Here is an 18,584-nt window from a genome sequence, read left to right as displayed (position 1 = left end):
TAGGCATGCCTAACACTGGGACATGGGGACACACACACATAATAGATGGAATCATTTCCAATGAATTGAATTGATACCAATTAATCCTGATGCAATCAACAAATTGATTATTTCCAATGAATCCCAATCATTTTGTTTAACACTGGACTCTGGAGGCATGTTCAGAAACATAAAAATTTTAGTATCTGTCACTGAGATTTTAGTTATAACTGTGATTCTTATATATTTAATGTGAAATACACAATATTAAAATGTGGCTGCAACATAGGCATGCCTAACACTGGGACATGGGGACACACACACATAATAGATGGAATCATTTCCAATGAATTGAATTGATACCAATTAATCCTGATGCAATCAACAAATTGATTATTTCCAATGAATCCCAATCATTTTGTTTAACACTGGACTCTGGAGGCATGCTCAGATTGGCCAAATTTTCCCGATTATTGTCAATTTAATATTTACAGGACTCTCACTGATTAATTACTGATTACGATTAATTTTTATATGATATATATTAATATTAAATACTGTTATGTCATAGCCTAGAAAACTGGACATGTCCATATTAGGGCATATGTCCCATGTCTCACTGTCCAGCATGTAGGGCACACATTTTAAAAAATGTGTGCCCTGTGCATTTGCAACAAGTGTATCACATATTATAAATATGTTAGGACATGTGATCCACTTGTTGGACATGCAAGGGACACATTTTTTTAAACGTGTGTCCTGCATGTCAAACACTGATGTACTGGACATTTTTTTCCCTAAAATGGACATGCCCAGTTTTCTAGGCTACAGTATAATGGTTATTTAATGTCCACTTAATCAAACTACAAATGACTCATTAAGACTAATAAAATTGTTATTAATATTGTAATAGTAATATACCTTGTATTCTACTAGAAGTTATATACTAGAAAGATTGAAACATATTTCGAAAAACATGTGGAAAAGGGTGCATTCTTGAGGATAATTCCATAAACATTTTGGAAAATAATGCATACATGAAGATAACTCATTTGATATTACTGGATGGCTATTCCTGGAAAGTAGGTGGATGCCGTAGAAAATTGGCATATTCTGTTGGTTGAAAATTCGAAATTCACTCAATGGTATGGGAATTCAGCCTTAATCAGCACCAGAGATTCCTGCCACTGTAAAATCTTTCTTAATCATGGTATTGCTATGCTACTGATGCAGACAATCAGTAGCATGACCGATCTGTTCCATTCTTCCCACTCTCTCTCACTTTTAAGATTAAACTCTTCTAGCCTTATAAGGACCATTGAAGGTTCTGAAATATGCCAGATCTCAGTCAATAATCAGGGTGAAACCTTCATAGTTCTCAAAAAGGCTTTTCAATGCAGCAAATGGCATTCAAATCTGGTTTGTGCAGGAAAATAATCCTTTTTTCTGGTGACCAAGACCCCTGTATTGTGCAGGTATGGCTTCAACAAACAGCATCAACTTTGTGTTACCTTCACCAAATCCTGATTGTGAGGACTTGTTGAAAATATGTAAGTATTTGCTTTTTCAATATATGGGTGATTTGCACCCGTTCTTTATATACTGGGAGGTGTGTGTCCCAAAATTAGTACTTCCCCTTCTTTCATACAACTGTACTTCCCCTTCTTTCATACAACTGCTTTTAGGCAGCAAAATTCAATAAATTAAAAATTACATGAGGAGTTTCATAAATGCAGAAGACTTACTCCTATAAGAATGTAATTCAATTTTAAGACTGAATTTGTTATACTTGAACGTACAAGGATGCATGCCATCCTTTACAGAGAACGATGTCTTGTGGATGAGGGACACTCCACGAAACTGCTCATTATCCAGGAGTGAGATCCACTGAAAAAGGTTCACAAGCTCCAGAGCACCACAGTGCTGATCTTCAGGAAGTTCTGCACAATAGAGTCCTCTTCAGTACTGTGCAAGTCACTTAAGGATGACACCAAATCAACTGATCAGAACTGTGCTAAGAACAGCTTAAAAATCCTATGCTAATTAATAAACAGCTTGACACGTTGTAAGTTAACAGTTATGAAACATAAACAATGAACCATTCACCCTGAAAGAAATTGCTGCACCAAGAATCGCATGAAAACTTTCAGCTATCTGGAAAATTACAAAAGTACAGCAATGTGCATATAATATAGGTTTTCTACAGAAATGACTCTCAAGCTGTTGTACTGCTCTTTGGCCCACACAAGAGGATTACAGCTCCAACGGTTTTCGAGAAAGTTTACAGCCTATTGCTCAAGATGTTTACAGCACTTTGCTTGACTATCTCACTCTTAGGTATCACACTATCAGACTCTCAAATCCAACTTCAAATACAGGTGGTGTTTACATATTTATAGATTTGCAAATGATCAAAGTTGGCCTAGTCTTCCATGCACCCTCCATGAAATATGGCAGATGCCCAACTAACCAGTAATCAAACCTGAACAAGCCAATGGTCATTTTTGAGCAAGCCAAACTTCACCCAACATCCACATCCACATCAGAAGTCCATACTATGCCACCTCCAGGCCAAATCAGCTCCTATGCTAAATTGGTCCTGTTACCGCTCAAACCAGCAGCAGACCTAAAAGGGGTTCCTAAGAGGGCAACTGCTAGGTCAAGGGCAACGGTGGAGGCTTAGCCCACTATCACCACAGCTAAGTCTCCCTGCGCTTTACGGACTTTCACCAATGGGAGGAGTCCCAGTAGTGTAGGGATCACTTTGTAAAATAGATGTCAATGGAGAGGTGAGGAGTGACCCTGAAAACCCTTTCCCAAGGATGGAGTGATGAATGGAATTTGCTTGCTCTTTAAACAAGGGACTTGGTTCACCAAGAGTAAGGTGTGGGGATTGGAGGTTTGAGGGAGAAAGGGTAGGCTTATAAAGGAGTTTCTCAATCCCTATAATCCTTGGAAACTTGGATTCCCAAATGGTCTTTGACAAATAGTCTTTATTGAGAAGTGGGACCACACGGGGCCAAGTGGACCTAGCTCAGGTTTGGGGATGGAATGTAGTAGCCAATGATGTTCTTATCCTTGACAAGGTGAGAGGAAAGAAGCAAGCAAGAATATTTACTTCAAAAGGTTGAATTGATCCTATTGAGGTCTAGCCTTGGGGATGCCTAGCCAAAATTTGGTCCTAAAGCTAAGGCTTGGGATTTCCGGAGATTCCATCATCAAAATTGCATGAAATTTGGAAGAGAGAGGGGACCCACCAACGCAATATCCTAGAGGAGATCGAAATTTTTCCTTGGGTCAATTCCCGAGAAATTGATGCCCTAGCTGACCTAATGGGGTTAGACTTGGGGAAAAAGGGGAAAATTGGTAAAAGGAAGGTTAAAATGATCACCCTTCTTAGGTATCAGTGCCTAATTCACGTGGGGATATGGAGTCAAGGATGGTGATCACTGATGAGTAAGAACTTGGTTTCTTGATCAAGGAGGCCCGGAAAGTCAACTTCGTCCAATGTTGAGAGAAAGAAAAGAAAAGTGACCTTCAAGCATTTACACTTCAAAGCAAATGATGTAAGCTTCTCGAGATAAATAATCTCTAGGACATTTCATTCATATAACATTGGGCCATACATTTACATAGCTAAAACATGCTCAATTCCACATTTCAATAATGCAACAACTAGCCCTAATTTTAGCAGTATGCAACGACAAGAATAATAACAATAAAAGTCACTTACAACGTTATAGAGTATATCCAACTAGCGATTTGTTTGCACAATAAAGCTACAAGACGAGAAATAGCCCAAATCCATAAATCAAAATTCATCCATCTCCAAAAATATCCACGAAGGAAAAAGTGCGAAAATTATCTATGATTAGAGAGATCCCAAGTCAAGTGATGATACAAATGAATGTATCTAACATCAATATATAGCCTCCTAATGAGTTCGAATTAGTCTATGGGCACCTAAAGATAAAATAATGTGCAAATAATAACCCCTAAAGGTGACAAGCCCACCATACTAGCTCATAATGTAAAAACAAGCCTCATAAGGGGCCAAATAATGATGTATGCATGTCGTAGGGCCCTCCAAAGGCTCAATAACATTCTGAAGTGCCATATTGAGGAATAAATTCCTCAGAATATGATGGACAAGGGGGTGGCCCCTTGTTCTCCAAGCATAAGACCTTTGGTGCTCCTAGTGGGTCTGAGGGCACATCAATGACCCCATGGGTCTCCATGTCTGTAGATCCTCTGTAGTGGTCCAAGTGGTGGAATAAATGCTGCCATGACATCGTACAAGTGCTAGGACACCTGCCAAGAGTGTGGGGCTCTTGTGGGGCCCTGTTGGGCATAGTGTACAAAGCCTATCACCATCGTCTTGAAAGTGGATTGCTAGTAGTCTTTGAACATCCATAAAGATCTGTGGACTACTGTCTGCTGCTATGGAGGCCCATGGCTCTCTATGCACACCCTTCATGTGCCAATGTGGACCTCTGGGGATTAGGATCCCATAGAGGGAAGCCAAACCCAAATGGAAACGACCTGTAATCCTGCATAAGATCCAATGCGCCCCCTAGGCTTCCATTATAATCAGTCATTAAAATAATCGGGTAAGAGAGCTCACAAATCATGGATAGCAAAGTGGGCACTTCATAATGACATGCCCTTCCGTAGTGGGGCTTTGGCATGTGCTGGTGTCTCCAAGCTCCAAAGGGGATTAGCCAAGTACCTTAATAGGTGGTTTCAACCCTTAGAGGGGATAGTATGTCCAAGGTACATCCTTCTAATGGGGGTGGCAAGTGACAAATAGGTGAGATGGAATAGGGAATGAGAGGCGCAACCCTGGGCCACATAATGGGACATAGGGGTAGCTAGATAAGGGGAAGCCCACACCTGGGTATGTAATGTATAGGAGGGAGTAGTCGTGGTACATGAGGTGCCCCGACCTTGATTTTTACACCCTTCTTTATATGCCCTTTGCCCTTTATGAATTTTCTTTAATTAACTGATCGAGGCTCAAAAGACAAGAGCATGATGTGTATAATATAGCGGTGATTACCCCCTTTGAGATAGGGCGGTTCATTGCCTTCCAGGGGTTGGGATAATCATGGGTTCCTGAATGATAAAGGAGGCTCATCTAGGGCCTATGGAACCAGGGTGATGGCCATGGATGGGGTAGAGCTCATGTATTAGCTTTTGCCCATGTGCTAACTATTTTTGTCTTGCCCTTCTTTTGCATTTTGTGGTACAATTTCCTGTTAAATGTGGGCAATTATGTTTTTTTTTCTTTTTTTAGTTGCTTCAACCTTCGAGGCATCATTCTAGGCCTGACCCAAGGTGGGGGCAATGGGATAGGGAGGCTAACCTTATGTGGACCCAGAATGGGAATGTGGATCTGGGTGGGAGAAATGATGAATGGGGTATAATGAGTGGAAATGGAGTAATATGTGCAGGTAGAGGAGTGGGACCACGCATCGAAAGTCGGGGTTTCCCTAGTAGTACCACCCTGGAACCTAATGGTCAATAAAAGAGATCCCACGGGACTAAGATCCAAGGGTAACAACCAAAAGAGACCAAGGATTCGAGTACAAACTAAGCCTAGTCTTTCCACCAAAACCCCCTATCAATCCATACCCAAAAGTATCCATGTTAAGTAAACCCAATACTCAATTATCAAATGACAAGACATACCTTTAGATTCGGGAGGCCCACCTTCAAACATACGATCAATATAGGTGGGTGAGGAACTACATGGCTGGCTCGGGTGGTAGAGAAATTGCACAACGAGCTAGTAGGAGGCATCAAGGGGCTGCTGGTTGCGGCTGAGGCTCATCACGGAGAAAAATTTCTCATGGGGATATCACTCACAAAGTGGTCGGTAACAGGTCCTACACCAGAATGCTCCTGCACCAGAATTTTATGTGTACCAGAACTGAACCGTACTAGAGATGACATTGTGAGTGGTCACAACTGTGTCAATTCTGCACATATGCTCTTCCAATCTGCACTTTCGCGAAATCACAATCAATAGATGGTTTCTCATTACATTTTCAATCACTGCTTTTCTTGTAATATCAAAGCATGCAAGCTCCTGCTTTTTCATGTTTTTATTTTGGAGCATCCTCAAATGTTAACAAATGTACTAGTAATTACAATTTACATTCTTCTACAAGCTTAGAGTAATGCCTACAGTCAGAATACTGAACCATTTAGTTGTCTTTAGGTGTGTTCTATTTATAAATCTATATTGTTAAACTAAATTGTTTCTAGTAAATATTTTCATTGGACAGGTATGCAGTGATTATATCCTCTGAAAGTGATGTCAGACAAGCTCGACTAACAACATGGTCTGATTGGCAGTCTACACTTCGCCTTTGTGGCAGTGTTGCGAAGGTACTGCATTTCCCGTTTTCCTTGTATTTCCAACGTTAGTTTTTGTGCTTCTTATTTGACTAACTTAAGGAATCAACTTCGTCGTTGAAATTTTTTCTTATTTAGCTGTGGTGATTCTGCAGACATTATTGGTCTTAAGTATAGTGCCAAGAGGCAATAAAATTGAGGAAACATCTCCGACATGTTTGGATGATTACTATGTGGAAGAATTTGAAATTAGAAGATGGATTGCAGAGAAGCATCGAGAGGATCCCCAATCGGGGAAAGATAAAACGTAACTAACGTCCCTCTTTGGAATTCCATTTTGTCTTAAATTTGTGGTGTGAATCCATTCAAGGGTTTTCGATGTTTTTTATTATCACTTAGAATTTAAAATATCTACAGAAGAATTCAGATTATTTGAAATATCTACAATTACAATTCAGAAGTAATTGTAGTACTTGGAAGAAATTCCAAAGAAATTTTCCTATCCATGAAAGATTAGCTAGTTGCAGCTTTGTCACAGCATGTACATCTTGTGAGATGCATGGATGCCACTTATAGGCTAAACTAATATACCTTGAAGGTGAACGGTTAGCTGGATGCAGTTTTGTCACAAACACTCACAGCATGTACGTCTTATCAGATGCATGGATGCCACTAGTTGCAATGATATCAGGTTTGAAAAATGATGTCCAATATGTGATGGGATGCTTTGTTAGCACCTAACCTTTGATAATCTATCAGAAATCCACGCAGAAATGTTTTGGCAGAAAAGCTAAAAAATGGAAGAGAGAACGTAGGGGAGTGCAGCCAGAAGTTGAGCGGGGTGCAATAGTTGTGACAGGAGTTGTGGTGGTGGGCTCCAGTCTTGTATTAATTTAAAAACATTTTGGAAAACTAGCTATGATAAGTAGCTCATAAAAGTTCCTTTATGTGCATGTGATTATCAAAGGCATTTATGTTAAAATAATATTTATACATGTTTAAAAATATTTATAACAAAACTCCTACAATTTTGAAATAAATTTAATATTTTTAAATTCCAAATTCCCTTTCAAGTCAAATCCACCTCATGACTCGTATATCAATCAACGATTAGTGTATTTAATTGTGAACTAAAATGAGCTGCTCAAGGAACACTCTAATGCATATGTTGAAAAAATTTGAAGTTTAGAATGGTGCCTTGTATTCCTATATACCCCTAAAGTTATTTTCAAATTCTAAATTCCCTTTCAAGTCAAACCCACCTCATGACTTGTATATCAATCAATGAATAGTGTACTTCATTGTGAACTAAAATGAGCTGTTTAAGGAACACTCCAATGCATATGTTGAAAAAATTTAAAGTTTAGAATGGTGCCTCGTATTCCTATATACCCCTGAAGTTACGTTGCGTTCTGCCCCTCTCCTCTACTAATTTCATCTTATTTGATGATGTAATGTTCTTTTAAGGGGAGGAAAGAGATGCATGCTCAATAACTTATGCAATGCCCACGAGTCAAAATTATTATGATGTTATTAATACATAACATAACCTAACACGATCATTTGAGAGAAAAAGCACACCCAATGCATACCATCAATATTGACCATTAGAAAGTTATATTCTAACCCATTCTAACCTTTTACTTTTGATGGTCATTTTGGAAAATACACCAACTTTATCTTTGAATACTAACTTCTTCGGACCGAGAGGTTTGGGGAGAATGTTCATGTTTTGTTGTCACGCAATATTGCAAGTCAAATCTTCATTTAACATTGACTTCCAAATGTTTTAGTGCACTCATGGAATGCATGATTGTTTGCCATTTTTAAAAGATTAATAATCACAATGAAGAGTGGTTATGTTGGCTTGCTGAAGTTGCATATTAGTGAGCGTCCCTCCTCTTAGCCAATTTCCCTCGCATTTCCCTTTCACCACTATCTTGTACTCCAGTGGAAATTAGGACATTGCATTTGCACCAAGGCTGAAAGCATATTTTTTTTTGTAGATTTTTTAGCATCCACTAATCCTATGCTATTTGAATTTGAATGCCTTATTAACTGAAAATCAGCCCTTCTGTTATAAAGGATGTGAAAATATGATGTTCTTTTTACATACCCATGTATCCTCTCGGTCGTTGTCTAGTGTTTAATGTTTGGAGAAACCATGAATTTGGAAATGTAACCAACTATAGTGAAAATTCAAGTCATAGGTAATTAATGTCCTTATGGTCTCAATAGAAAAAAAAATAGATTGTTGGATTTGATTAACGCCGAAATTAAATTTCAGACAATAGCATCAATCAAACAATAGCAAAAAAATAAATAGTGAAAACCTAAGTCACAGGACACGTCCCCTAGGGTCATGTGTCCTATTATTCATGTGTCGGACACGAAATACGACCTAAAATGTGTCCAACACAGTTTTGAACATGTCCTCCAATTGAGACAAGTGTGTTCAACGTGGCGAAAATGTGCCTTAACCTTTTTTCTTCTTATGACAAGGGTCCCACGAAAAATCACTCATAAATCCCACGCAAGGTTCATTTTTTCGTTTTTTTCGATGATTTTTGTTGTCAAAACTCGCTGAAGTCGTTGTCATCTCGTTGGAGTTTCTTTGTTTGCTCGTTGAGTCACTAGCCATTGTTTGTTTGCTGGTCATTGTTTGTGTGGGGCCAGGTAAGCATTTTCCAAATTCTTGTATAATTTGTAATATCAGAAAACCAAACAAACAGAGGGCAATTGTCGTGTAACTGAGTTATGCGAGGTAGTCGAGTTACATTACTTTGTCATAACAATATTACAATTTACGATGGTTCACACTGCCATGTTTATTCCCATTTTGTTGTCACGACTTTATTAGACTTGCCATTATAATGCATCGGAGGCTGCTGTCGTTGGCCAGTGTTTGTTCCACCCTTGATGTTCTGAGCCTAATCGTACTTCAAGGAACATATCATGTTTTGAACTATGATATTCCGACTTATTTTGTATCTACTATTTTTTATTTTCTAGTGGCGTTCCCTCTGTATCTATGTAATACATTTTGATTATGATGACTTAATGGAAAATCCGCATTTTATCGTTTTAATATCTAAGTTCTTCTAAATTTTTAGTTAGTAGTTTCTTATGTGCTTGTAGCCTTGTACAACTGTTAATAAGTTAATAACGCGAAGATTCAAGAATGAACATTGAACTGTGAACAATGAACCATTGAACATCATTGATGTAATAAATTAATAAACTAATACTACATTTCAGTAACTTAATATGTCTCAGAAACTATATTTCAGTGTTATATATATATATATATATATATATAGATATAAAATGTGTCCCTCGTGTCCTGTTTTTGGGGCCACTGTGTCTCTTGTCGAATACTTGTATTTACGTGTCCTCTGTGTCTCATGTCCTCGTGTCATGTGATTTAGGTGGAAACATAAGAACCATTTCAAGCATACACAGGTAGTGATTTCTCCAAATCAACTTTTCATTTTTTGAAAAAATTATAAGGAAACATCCACTCATTGTCCACGAAAAAACATAATTGCACAGTGATCGAAATCACCTCGAACTTGAGCTTCTACATGTTGCTTGAAAGATACACTTGTTGGGAAAAATTCCAGAAACATCAATTCTCCACTGTACAAACTATATAGATGTCATACAACAACCTTGTACAAATGTTTTACGAGTGTACTTATGGCTATACATACTAACATATGATTGTACAAAGTTGTGCATTATTCATAAATGCCTCTTTTCTAACTGCCTACTCTTTTTTAGTCGTTTAACTTGTTCAATTGTTTATGTGTGTCGAAAGCCTCTGCCTTGCCTTTATACTTTTAATTGAGAATTTATTTTCAAGATCACTCTTAGTCCAAGTCATGCATGATATACATTTTTAGATTCAATTGTTAAATATATGGCTTTCAATTATTTTGCTAAAATGAATTATAAAATATATTGCTTTAAAAAAAATTGCTTTAGAAAAAACTGAATTACCTTTTGAAATCAAATTAACAAAAATATTTTGAACATTCACAATGAATCTGTGTAGAAGTATCTATGCGAGCTATAATTCTCAACACTCCCTCTTAGTGAGGAGGGAATTTTGCACCAATCCAAATTCAATTTTCTCAAGTATTTGCGGATCTGTGGAAATATTTTGAAGCTTCATTGCTCCCTTCTTTCATGTTTCATATGAAGTGGTCTTTGCTTTTTGCTAAGCTAAGTGCTATGGAAGTTTGCTTCTTATTGAACTAGGATACCATTGCTAATCCTAAGTTAAAGTATCACTTTGAGGTGCTTTTTTTGGTTATTGCATTGCATGCCACTTCACCATCTTCAAGAATCTCAAAGCATACTTCACTGTGCCTCTCAAATACTTGAGCACATGTTTTGTTGCTACCCAATGCTTCCACCTTTGTTCCACCATGAGCTTACTAAAAGTGTCACTACAAAACAAACATGGTTCTCCTTCCTACATAATTTAAAGCCCCAAGGTGCACACTTATTCCTCATTGATCTTATGAAAGGAAGTTCACTTCACACCCATTTGATATATTATATATCCCATAAATGAAGCCAAAGATGTAACAACTCTAGTGGAAGTGTATTTGATGATTGGACAAATGTCTCCTTGTAGTCCACCCGTCTTTGGGAGAACTCTTTCATCACAAACCATGCTTTGGACTTCTCAATGTCTCCCTTTCCAACATGTTTGATCCTATAGAGCCACCTAGAACTTACAACTGACTTTCTCTCTAATCTTGATAATATGTCTCAAACATCATTCTTCAAGATGGAAGTGTACTTCTCCACTATGGCATCCCATCGAACCACCGCACCTATTAGTTCGTTGCGTTCTAAAAATTGGAAGGCTCAAAATGTAGAATGTTGCTCGTTAGTGCCATATAATGCGGAAATTTCTTTGAAGGTATGCTCTCTCTAAATGTGCTTCTAGGACTCTCAACATGCTCCTATATATACCTTAATGATTGAGTGAACCATGGAGGTGTCTTGTCAAAAGCATAAGCGACTTCTATCTCCCTTTCTTCACTTGAAAGTCGTTGTAATTCCCTAGAAATTAGTGGTGGGCCTAGCTCAATCTTCGAAGCTTCTGACTCTTCATTCTTTGTCACCAGACTCATGGGACTTCTTGGTTGCAAAGTGTTCGTCAAATTTTACACCTTGGATCACTATTGCCTTTGTCTACTCTTAAATATAGACTATGTAAGTGTTTGAAATCTCATTGTAATAAACCCTTTATGCTAGAAGACTATAACTTTGCCCTCTTCTCTACTTGGACATGGGTATAAATTGGAGAAGTAAATGTTAAAATGATTCACCTCTAGCTTTATATAAGTGAATGTCTCATTTGGTGTCTTGTCCTCCAAGATCATGTGAGGACATTGGTTTTCGATACATATTGTGGCATTGCATGTCTTTGCCCAAAGAAACATTGGCAAGTCGCCATGTATCATGGCCTTAATAGTCCCTATGATGATCGATTCTTCTCCTTTGCAACCCCATTTTACTGCGGGTTTTATGAAACTATTAGCTCCCTCTTGATTTATGTTTTCTTTTCAAAGCTCTCAAATGCCTTGGAGGTATAATATGTGTTAATTTTTGTGTAGCATCGAGAGGTATTCCCATATGCCAAAAAGGATTCCCAAGTCCAACAAGAAAAATTATGAAAAATAAAAATGAAAATTATTAGTTTTGGGTTTCATGTATGTCCCAAATGGTCAAGTTGGCCCTATTGAATGGTGTTGTCATTAATGCCAATGTCAGTCTTTGAACACTCTTAATATACATCAATGGATTGCATTAACTGGAAGCTCCAATGGACAAGAAGCCCTGTAGGAAGAGTGTTGGAAATATTGAGAGGGAGGTGAATCAATATTTCACTTACAAATAGTTAATTAAAATATTTTAGAGCATGAACAATATAACAAGTATCATCAACAAATTAGAAGAGCAGTACAAAACAAATTTTAAGGTGGAAACCCTTCCGGGAGAAAAACCACTGAATGTTTTTCTAATAATGAATGAGTACAAAAATTTTCAGCTCCAACTACTCTAAAAAAACATTCAATTTATTAGGAAGATACAACTCTTGAAAGGATGCTCCTACACCTTGGTTTTACACTTCAATTGGAAGGATGCTCCAAAACCCTAGTTTTATCAATTACCACTGAAAGGATGCTCCAACACTTTACAAGCTCCAACTTATGCTAGCACAACCCTGCGACCCTAAAGTATTTTCAAGCTCCAACCCAAAGAAGGATTCACTCTGCTGCCTTGCACCACTCAATCACCCCGAATATATAAACTAGATAAATGAATTGTGAGCTCCCATACCTGTTATTAGTGTCCTATAAATATAGTGATCAAGGAATGATTATCCAGTTATTTATCCCAATGGGATGTTGTAAATTATCTTTCATTTTAAGTTGTTTTGTTTGTGAAAAGAAAAATAGAAAAAATAGCAAGAAAAGAAAAATAAAAACAAAAAGAAACTACAAAAATGGAAAAAGAAAGAAAAATGAAAAATGAAGAGAGGAATAAAATAAAAGGTATTTAAAGAGAAAATAAATGAAATAAAATCCTCAAAAGAGCGCGCCAGTCAAAATGCCACCTAAATCGTTTTGTTTATTATCCTTGAATCTTGGTTAAATTAGCAAAATAATGGTTTAAATAGCGAATAAAAGATCGACATGTTGTCTTGTAATAACGAAATGGTGCTTTTCGACGAATGAGATCATCCCTGCTAAAATCAACGACAGGGAACAATGTTCGCCCCCTTCCTTGCCCCCCCGACCTCCCGAAGGTTAATGGGGGGGTCCGAAAAGTGGTTTGATTGAAACCACCAGCAACCAAGTGGCAGCGCCATGGGCATTTCGAGGGACTCTCCTCCCTTATTGCTTACTGTTATCACTCAGGTTGTCGTTATAGTCGACATCAAAAGGATACGGCCGAGGTAACCACAGACCAATCTTTGGACTGCAGGTTCTAGCCCACCTGCAATAAGAAAGGGCTCTCTCTTTTTTGATTTAGCTTTGTTGATATTATTTTTAGGCTAGTTATTGAGTTCAAGGGGTTTTGTTTTGTTTTTTGGTGGGAAGGATGATGCTTTCAAGTAAAGAGGCACGGACAACATGAAAGTTTTAGAACCATTGGGCGTGGAGTCAAGGAGTAGGACTGCTGGTGCGTTTTCTTGGTCAGAAGAAGGAATATGAAGCAAGCTAGTTGCATATGAAACAATCATTCAAGGTAAAAGAGATGGATTAAAGGCTAAGGAATAAGGGGCAATTTAGAATCTCTCATTCAGATTAGCAGCAAGAAGACAAATGAGCCCTATCTAGGAGCAGTTAAGAATTCCTAGATAACAGTCATTCATATATGAAAATAGGTCAAACATGAGCCATAACAGAATTCATATTTATGCCTAATTCAAGAGGAAAAAATTAAGCCATAGAAACTGAGCATAGAGTGCAACCAAGCAAGTTCTGAGCCAATCCTTTGTTCTGTGACTTGAGCATATGTGAAATCGAAATAACAGAGATAAGGAAAACTTATTGATTCATATAGCAGCACAAGAATTCCACATTCAATTCTTCAAACCATTAGACACAGTGCAGACAATCATTTCTCCAAAGCTTTTCAGCAATCTTTGATTAAGTAAAACATCTCCGATATCCAGTGCGAGTCTCTAATGAGGATTATCAACCAACCAACCCTTTAAACAATACAGAGGGTTGGTATATATAGGAAAAATTATCCAAGAACTAATCTATTACAGCCGACCTAAACAGGTCTGAAAGAAAATGATTACTTTAACCTAATCTTATCCAGAAATAAATGCATGAAAATATCTTTGGGCTGCGCTGAGGGCAGCTGTATCAAAACTGAGTTAATGTCTGTCCTAGGTAGCCCGGTACAGTCCTCCTGTAATAACTGTGATTTTTCCTTTATCTCCACCTCTAACTTGGTGTTGCTGATGTTTTGTTGGCATTAATGTGCACTAATCCTGACCAGATAGGCTTTTAAATGGCCTTAACTGCGTTGCTGACTTTGATGAAGGTTTTTAATTTCACCTGATTTGGTGTTGTTGAACTGATACTCTCTGCCGCTTCCTGATACTCTTTGGTGCTGATCCTTGAGTCTTTAAAATCTCCTGAATGGTTTAGACTGTCCCATCGATCCTTCATGGCAGTGCTCGGCCTTTTGTTGCTTTAAAAAGTGTGTTTGCCCCTTTCTGAATGCTTCGCGAAGAAAAACGGGTCATTCTGCGCCTTTCGGGCTTGTTGGGGGCTGCGTGATGAGGGGCTTTCCATTTTGGCCCATTTCTCGTAGCCATGCGCGATATCGCGCATGAAAAACTACCTCAGAATCTGAATACGGGCTTCCTAAGCATGATTTTCGCCTTTCGCGCCTTTTTGAGTGATGACGTCAACATGACATCAACGGGTGGGACCCAGTACGGTGGGTAATGTGGCGGGATGACATCAGCTGATGATGTCAGCAGTACAGCGGATGACGTGGCAGTACACGGTGGCAGTGACGTGGCAGGAGGCCGACGCAGGCAGATGATGCAGTAGGATGACGTCACTAGGCGGAGGACGTGGTGCTGACGTCACCCAGGGGAGGGCAGTTTGGCGGTTTCGGGCGCACCGCCTTTGCACTGAAGCGGTTTGGGAGGAGGGGGCTCCGCCTAACCCGGGAGGGCGACGCGTGGCGGGAGTACGGCGGGAAAACCGTCGATCTCCTGGATGCTAACCCTCGGCATGTTGGCGTGTGAAAAGACTCGCCCACCGTAGATCTTGGGCGGGCCAGATCTAACGACTGACGGGACAGGTAAGTCGGTGGAAGGTTAGGGCAGGGACCCACCCGTTATTTTATTTGTTTATTCGTAGGATGGGGGGTTAAACATTGGATATGCAGGTTTATGGGTTAAGCGCGCCAGAGGCGTTTAATGTTAAATCAAACGCTTTAAACGCCAACATTAATAATGAGCGCCTAAGAGGGTTGGGTGTTTATACAAAGGGGAGGACCATGGTTATTGTTTTAACCAGAGGTTAAAACAACCCCGGGTTTAGAACGTGAAGGGTTAATAGTGGTCCCAGATGGACTACTATTTCCCGGACTAAAAACATATGGCTATAGTGCCAAAAAGGGGGGGGTATTTAATATTTTTTAGGGATTTTATATTATTTTAGTGGTAAATAGGGATGGGGATCAGTTAGGGAGCTACAAAGTGAAATTAGGAGTTAATATGGCTTTGTGAGGTGAAAGTGGAACAGAAGACTAAGTTTCAAAAGTAAAACTTAGTCATAGGGGTAAATGAGAGTGAGAAGTGATTTTACACAAGAAATGTGACTTCTTTTTATTAAAGAAAACCAACATTTACCTTGATGTTTCACAAAAATGAAGTTAGGACTTGTTGGGCAGATCCCAAGGTCCTTTAGGGGGATGTTAGTAAGATACTTTTACGGGGAGTGAAGGGAAGTTAGACATGCTTCTAGAATTTTGCCACCAAAACACTGCTTTGCTACCTCTACCACGGATGAGATGAGCTTTCCTTGTCGAGGCCAACACTGAAGGTGATCTTGCTTCTGCAACCCCAGGCTACCTACCCAGCCTAATACACCTAGCATTTTTTGTTACTTCAGGAAGGGTGCACTTAGACTTGCAGACCCTGCTTTACAATTTTTCTTTCGACTGCCCTCCTATCTAAATCTATCCTTATTTCTTCCAAGGGCCCAGATTAAGCAGTTGGAGTCCTTTGTTTCTCAACCTATCTACAAATCTGCCAAGATTAAGCTGTTTGGACAGATATCAATTCTCTATATTCTAAAACAAGAAATTTAAACCTAGGGAAGCCAAGATTAAGCTGTCTGGACTTCCCTTAACAAAACATTCTTCAAAAATGGTTAAGTCATCAAAATTGGAATACAGCAGTGACATTTGGACTGGCAGACTTTCATGGCCTCTTCTTTGGCCTTTTTCTGGAAATATGGAGCATTGCAGGATGCAAAGTATGACATATTTGGTATGTAAAACTGTCAATCATGAAAGATGAACACCTGTTGCAACAGGAGGCTAACAGTGGCTCCACTTGGGGATGGCTTTTCCTTGTGAAAAGCCAAGAGCAGCAGGTCAAACTGCCTTGATCTTCTATTGTTGCTGTGGATTGAAAAACTTCTTTATGCTCATTGTTATAGTGTGAAACTTTGAAATATGAACAGCTCCCTCCTCAACTGAATTACTGTAAACTGCATAGCATCACCTGCTTTCTTCTGCGTGCTTGATGTTATGTACAGTATTTCTTGAGCATTGTGCCTTTGAAAAACAGAGATCAAAACTGATGTGTTTCCTTCAGCTCTGGTCTAAAAACAGTTGCTGATGTGAAATTTAAAAAGTGCTCATCTCTTATTGATACTGTTTGACTGAAGACTGCAAGCTGCCCACTGTTTGCTTTTACCATGAACTTCTGTGATATGACAGTGTTACTAGTGTTGTTTTACCGAGATTAATGCAGAGACAGAGCTTTAAAGAATAGAATACTGGCAATTGGTTGTGTCTTTACAAACATTGTTGCTGCTCCTCTACCACTCAGATTGCTTACACAAAAACTAAAACAAAGCGCTGATATATACAAATATCAATGTACAAAGGATATATACAGAGCTAGATTGTATCCCTTTAAAAGGGATCATGGTAATGTTTCAGCATTCGGCCATTCACAGGGCCTTCTTCAGCTGTGCTGCCCTCTACAGATTTGAGAAAATATGTGTTATTTCCCTGAACAACAGAAATAACGAATGGCCCCTTCCATAAAAAATCAAATTTTGCATGTTTTCCCTTGTCTTCTCTTCGTGAATCCCACCTTAGAACTTTGTCACCAATATAGAAATCCTCAGCCTTAGCTCTCTTGTCAAACATCCTTTTGAGCGTTTCTTGCAAAATTTGAGCTCTGTCATAAACTTGCTCTCTGGTTTGCTGAAGATCAATGGTTTGGTTGATTCTTCGTTGAATGTCGTTTGGTTCAGTCTGAATCTCCTGTAACAGTCTGATAGTAGGGATGCCCAAAGATAAAGGAAACCTGGCTTTCATGCCATATACTAGCTCATAAGGGCTCATCCCAATGGATTTCTTTGTTGAAAGTTTGTCTGCCCATAGGGCATTTGTGAGCTTTCTATGCCAGTTCTTCTTGTTTTCTTCTAGCACTTTCTTTATGATATTAATCAGGCTCTTATTAGATGACTCAGTCAGGCCATTACCTTGGGGGTAATAGGCTGTGGAATGCCCCAAGGTGATGTGAAATTTGTGGCAAAAATTGATCATTTTTTTGGATATAAAGCAGCGGCATTATCAGTAATGATCTTCTCAGGGCAGCCAAATCTAGAAAGGATGTTGCACTCAAGGAATTGGATAATGATGGTGTCATTGGCTTGTCTGCATGGGATGGCCTCAACCCACTTGGTGAAATAGTCGGTGGCTGTTAAAATCCATTTGTGCTGGCCTGAGGAAGAGGGATGGATTTCTCCAATGAAGTCAAGACCCCATTGTTGAAAAGGCTTTTTAGTGGAGATGCGTTTAAGGGGCAGGGGCAACAAATTTCTTTTGCCCTCAAAGATTTGGCATTTGTGACATGAAATGACAAACTTTTTTACATCTGCAAAAAGAGAGGGCCAATAGAAACCAGCCCTTAGAATTTTATCAGCTGTGGATTTCCAATATAGATGTCCTCCACAGTCACCTGCATGGAATTCTTTGATGACATTGTTAGCCTCATTCATGATTAAACAATTAAGCAATATACCTTCATGATTTTTCCAAAATAATGCACTATCTATGACACAAAACTTTGAAGCCTTCATTCTTAAAAATCTTTTCTTAGTTCTGGACAATCCTGGGGGAGCAAACAGGTTTAACAAAACAAAGCATATATCAACATACCATGGGGATTGCAAAAATGTTTCACTGATCTGTGGAGTCGCCAGCTCTTGTTCATTGTCCAATTGGTTAATGTCTAAGGCTTGAAAGTTTGTTTCGGACATCAGTTTGGCTAAACCTTGTCCCTTTATGAGCTTGGTTGGTTTTATTTCTGTCATATTCAAGGATGTTTGCAATCCATTTGCCTCTTTTGCCCTCTAATTCCTCTTGGGTTAATATGTCTTTTATAACAGCATTTGGGACATAGGCAATTACATGTGAATATAAAATGTACACTCGGAAAT

The 18,584-nt window shown here is 38.8% G+C and overlaps 1 protein-coding gene across 2 annotated transcripts in view; it reads left to right on the top strand.

The window, feature by feature from the left end:
- The window catches only part of LOC149147603 (tRNA-splicing endonuclease subunit Sen2-1-like), an 83,000-nt gene extending 75,960 nt beyond the window's left edge, over nt 1-7,040 (top strand). For both annotated transcript variants that reach the window (XM_089446062.1, XM_089446061.1), the window contains exons 3-4: nt 6,270-6,372; nt 6,495-7,040. In XM_089446062.1, the coding sequence (XP_089302188.1) occupies nt 6,270-6,372; nt 6,495-6,650 (259 nt within the window). In that variant the 3' untranslated portion in view covers nt 6,651-7,040. The remainder of the gene's footprint in view (nt 1-6,269; nt 6,373-6,494) is intronic.
- Nucleotides 7,041-18,584: the final 11,544 nt, after the last annotated feature.

The sequence above is a fragment of the Pinus tabuliformis genome, chromosome 9 (genome assembly GCF_031772625.1).
Source record: "Pinus tabuliformis cultivar Carrire ecotype Pingquan chromosome 9, CPIR1, whole genome shotgun sequence".
In the NCBI taxonomy this organism is placed as follows: domain Eukaryota; kingdom Viridiplantae; phylum Streptophyta; class Pinopsida; order Pinales; family Pinaceae; genus Pinus; species Pinus tabuliformis.
Note: the sequence above shows the minus strand (reverse complement) of the source record. Positions and strands in the feature narration are given on the sequence as shown.